At 54.1% G+C, this 4,451-nt stretch overlaps 2 protein-coding genes across 16 annotated transcripts in view; one reads left to right on the top strand and one right to left on the bottom strand.

The window, feature by feature from the left end:
- Positions 1-1,086, bottom strand: part of LOC104996249 — a 354,524-nt gene extending 353,438 nt beyond the window's left edge. For all 10 annotated transcript variants that reach the window (XR_826152.1, XR_826154.1, XR_826153.1 and 7 more), the window contains exon 1: positions 771-1,086. Coding sequence is in view for 6 of the 10 variants with exons in the window: in XM_010850429.1 (XP_010848731.1) it covers positions 771-904 (134 nt within the window). In the remaining 4 variants the exon portion in view is untranslated. The remainder of the gene's footprint in view (positions 1-770) is intronic.
- The window catches only part of SPRY4 (sprouty homolog 4 (Drosophila)), a 13,256-nt gene continuing 9,046 nt past the window's right edge, over positions 242-4,451 (top strand). For 2 of the 6 annotated variants that reach the window (XM_010850440.1, XM_010850438.1), the window contains exons 1-2: positions 242-436; positions 3,371-3,435. Coding sequence is in view for 1 of the 6 variants with exons in the window: in XM_010850434.1 (XP_010848736.1) it covers positions 1,092-1,383 (292 nt within the window). In the remaining 5 variants the exon portion in view is untranslated. Of the gene's footprint in view, positions 437-1,085; positions 1,384-3,370; positions 3,436-4,451 lie in introns of those variants that run through there. The other 4 variants (XM_010850436.1, XM_010850435.1, XM_010850439.1 and 1 more) reach the window with 3 other exon arrangements.

Genomic DNA, 4,451 nt, shown 5'->3' with positions numbered 1-4,451 from the left:
AAAGGAAAAAAAAAAAAGCAACAACCACCTCCACCCCTCTTTGTAAAAGAGAGACGGCCCCTGGAGGAGCGAGAGCCAACCCCAGCAATCACGGGTTAAGTCCTTTTCCGGCCCCCCATTCATAAAAAAAGGAACGCGGCGCATGCGCGCGCGGGGTCTCTTGTGCCCACCCATTCATAGAATCGCGAGCGGCGCGCGTGCGCACTGGAGCTCCCTTCCCTCCCATTCATAAAAAAGCCATTTTCCCAGGCAGTGGTTGCAACATCGCCGCGGAGGCAGTGAGAGAAGCTGACAGCGCGGAGCTGGCGCTGCGGAGCGCAGGGAGCCGAGCCTGTTCCTCCGGCCGGCGTCTGCGAGGATAGCGGCGTCCGATCCGCTCGGGTTCGGGGGTTTACACAGACGTGGAGCAATGCTTGTGACTCTGCGGCTCCTCAAAGTAAGTCCTCGACCGGTTTCGGGATGTGAAGCTACCCTTCTCTGAGTCGCAACGCGACTCCCCCTCGGGCTGGGGCAGATGCTGCGCTATGTCTATACGCGCCTCAATGTTCTTTCCCTCTCCCTGCGCCTCCTGGAGCAGCTGCGGTGCGCCGCAGCTCCCTGACGCCCTCGGCTGGGCCAGTTAGGCGCCGGGGGTGCTCACAGCCTGGCACCGGCGTTTCCGACCCCCGGGCATTGCCAAGCCGGGCTTTCCCACTCTACCACTCAGAAGCACCGTGCGTGTCCCGGGAGTTTGCTTCTGGCCTGGCCCCTTTCCACCTACCACAACCCACCTCGGGTGCTGGAACAGGCGATTTTGGGCTCCGTGAGGAGCCACCTCTTGGGTCCGGCGGGCGCCTTCACCCTGGGCGGCTCGCCCACCCTGGGCTCTCTGCCCACGGTGCCAGTCTGCCGTAGATCTCCCCATCCCGCCGCAGAGGCCTATGCTCGACGTAGGTTTTAGTTTACCCTTCGGAGCCGTGATGGACTAGGTTTCTTTCCTTCTGCCTACCCCTCGATGGTCAGCGCAGGGCTGGCCCTGGACTGGGCATTTCTGCTCTCTCTTTGGTGAGGCGGTTCCTCGCCGTCTGACCTTTGCTCTGCTGCCGCATTTTATGCTGTGCAACTGTCTTGCAGTTGCCTTCCTTTCCCCGGCCTCTGCAGGGGCCAAGGCTCCTCGGCCTCCTCGTGTCCCCCTATACTCTGGCACCGAATTGTGCCAGGCCCCGAGGCTCCCGGCCGCTCTGGGGCTGTGGTGGGGGCTGAAGGTGCGTTTACATAACGCCAGGCGTGTGGGAGCTGGAGGAAGAGGTTGCGTGCGTAGGAGAGATAAGTCTCCCGCCTTCCCTCCTTCCTTCTTGGTGGTACCAGGCTTGACATCACCGAGAAGAAAGAAGGACAGAGACGGTACGTTATGAAAATTCTGAATCGCCAAGGCTTGGGAGGCAATGAAGGGGGGTAAGGGCAGGTTTGGCCAGCCAGGACAGCTGGAGCTTGGCTCCATCACTGGGGCCAGGGCTAGGGCCAGGGCTGTGCCCAGTTTCCCCTCCCTGCAGACGATCAAAAAGCATTTAGACAGTAGCTGCTCTTGTGCAAGAAGCCAGTTTCTCAATTCTCTTTGATTGAGGACTGGGGGTTGTGGGCAGAGGAAGCAAGAGAGGTGGAAAATGGTTGCATGGCTAGATGGGCTGAGTGATGAAGGAAAGAAGAGAACTGGGCTGGAGGGCTGGATGGTGGGCAGAGGGGACAGATGCTGGCTGCCTCATGCACCAGCTGCTGGATGGGTATCCATTTTGCCAGGCCTGGATGAGGGGGCAGAAGGCTGCCTTGTGGCCCACTAGGGCTCGGAGGGCACCTCTCCCCCCAGGATGATTTGTGAAGAAAGGAAGGGTGTGTGTTCAATGGGATGCCCAGACCCAGCGTGAACCCCCTCTTTCCTGCTTCCAAACCAGTGAGCATGATTCTCTCCACTTTGGGGGTTGGGTAAGAGAAAGTGCCTGTCAGTCTGGTTCGCTGACTGAGGAGGCTCTCAGTGCCTCTGAGCCTCTCAGGGATACAAAGCTGGGAGGTAAAAGCCCAGAGCATTTAGGAAATGTGGGTTTATCAACGTCTTAATCAGCTCGGTCTGGCCTGAGGCCCTGCCCAATATTGCACTGGTGATTTCACAATGTTTAAGAGTTCCCTGGATCTTAACACAAATGGGGCATAAACATCTGAAAATTTCAGTTTTTCCCCTTAGTGAAAGACTAAGTGGGTATGGGGCAGACTAGGAAAGGGTGGGCAGCCACTGACACCCTTCCACCTCTACCACCCTCCCACCTCTACCACCCTCCCTCTACCCCCCGCCCCCTTTCTCTGTCTCCCTCTATCTCTTTAAGGAGAAGGGTAGGAAAGAAATTGTAGACACGTCCGGTATAAAATCAGACTGCCTCTTTCCTAGCCCTTGGGAGGGTCCTCACTTGCCAGAAGGCTCTAGATGAATTCTAATATGAACAGTGCACATCCTGACCAACTGAGCTGCATGGCTAGTACAAGGTAGGCGTTTTGGTGGCAGATTTGTAAAATCTCCTTGATGGACAAATGCTCAGTGAGGACGACATCTCTTGGTTATCTTCCTTTTTAGATTCTTACTCTCTGTTCTGTGGAGAATAAGTGCTCTCCTGCTCATTCCCACCACCTTTTCTACTAGTACCCTCTGAAATGGCAACATCTCCTTAGAGCTTCCAAGGGGCTTTGTGGGAGGAGACTGACCACCTGGAACAGAATGATTCCTAGTTAAAGCAGGGCAGAGGCTGAAGACATTTGGAGCTTGCAGGTGTCATTTTTGCTTTTATCCTTCCAGAATAGGTGGAGAGACCAGAATTTTAAAATTAAGGGAGGAAAAAACACCCATTAACACTTCCAGAAATGGCCCCTGAGATGTACTGCTCTGGAATGCTTGGGATCACATGTGTGGAATTCTCTTCCAATTTTTGATGCTGTTAGTCCCTTCATGTCACATCTTCCAGCACCAGTTTTTGGGGTCCCACAAGCCTTTTTCTTTTCCCAGGCTCTCCTCTTGGGTAGGGCGCAGGTAATGGTACCAGGGTGCTTAGAAAGGAGCCCCTTCTCTTCAGAGAAGGAGTTCAGTGTAAAAACTATGGGATTCAGTTTGGTTCTGCATCCAGAGTTGTCTGTCATCTGGCCCCAGCTGAGGCAGGAGTTTCCCTGTGAGGAAAACCTCTGGATCTAGGGACAGAATTGAAAATGTTGGATTTGGGATATCAACATGACTGTGTTTTTAAGGAAGGGGAAGGGCAAGAGTGGAGAAGCTTCCATCGCATGGCCAACCTGGAGCTATTGGACAGAAGGGAAAGCAATGACTCACTGGAATATATTTTTACTCTTTCAAAAGAGCCAGAGGAAGAAGGTGATGAAGGGCAACATAACGGAAGACTGTATTACCTCTTCTAGACCAAGGTAGGGAACTGGGTCAGAGCAGATGAGAGGTTAGGAAACTTGGGCCTTAGTCTCCCCATCTGCAGAGTGGGGAGAAAACCCCCCGCGCCCACCCAGGGGCCAGGGCCAGCCGAGCAGCTAGCCAAGTGTGCAGGGCTGGGGCTGTGCCCATGTTACTAGGGGTGCCTGTTAGGAGGGCCTGGTTGTAAGGAAGCCCCTTCCTCCACAGGAGACGTGGGGTACTTCTTGATGTACAGAGGGGAGGATGCGGAGCTCTCAAGGGGGCCTGGGGCCACCCTGCAGATCCAGACAGCTGAGAAGGCTGGGGATGTATCCGGGACATGTGGCTGGGTTTAAGAGGCTCCACTGTTCAGCTGTGATCATGATTGTTCTTTCCAAGGACAGTCAGTAGAGGAAGCAAGGGCACCAGGGAGGGAGCACAGATGTGCTGGATCTTGTGGAGGAGGGAAGGGGCCCTTCTGGGGCAGGTGGCCATTTGCAGAAAAGTGGTTTCCCTTGTCTTTTTCTGGTTGGGGGGAGGGAGAGTCATTTCCTGCCCCCTCCCAGGAGTAAGCTAAAACCTATTATTGTAACTCCAGTTCTTAGTGGAGGATGGTGAGACCAATAAAGTGATCTTTGTGCCAATGGGGGTGGGAGTCCCTCCCTGGGGTTTAGGCTCCTGGTCCCCCACCCCCAAACTCTGATGCAGGCCAGGGGTTCTAAAACTGTACCAGTATTTAACAGGCTTCTTCTAGCTCCATTCTTTTCTCACTCTTGACTTCTAATCCCTCTTTAAGGGGATCTGAGCAGACAACAGTTATGAGGGGAATACATCAAAGCCAAAATGTGTAGCTGGTTAAAATAGTCCAGAACCAAAAACTACAGCAAGACCTCTCCAACTCAGCCTTGTACAGGGGCTCTGGAGCTCAGCTGACTGATTGTGGAAAAAGAAGTTTGGGAACTGATAACTGAGGATGAGACTAAGTGAGGATAAGCAGCTGTTTTCTTTTGTGATCTCTGACAGGTTATGGCCAGAG

Source organism: Bison bison, unplaced genomic scaffold (genome assembly GCF_000754665.1).
Source record: "Bison bison bison isolate TAMUID 2011002044 unplaced genomic scaffold, Bison_UMD1.0 scf7180017864291, whole genome shotgun sequence".
Lineage (NCBI taxonomy): Eukaryota > Metazoa > Chordata > Mammalia > Artiodactyla > Bovidae > Bison > Bison bison.
The sequence above is the reverse complement of the archived record's forward strand: the minus strand, read 5'-3'. Positions and strand labels throughout refer to the sequence as shown.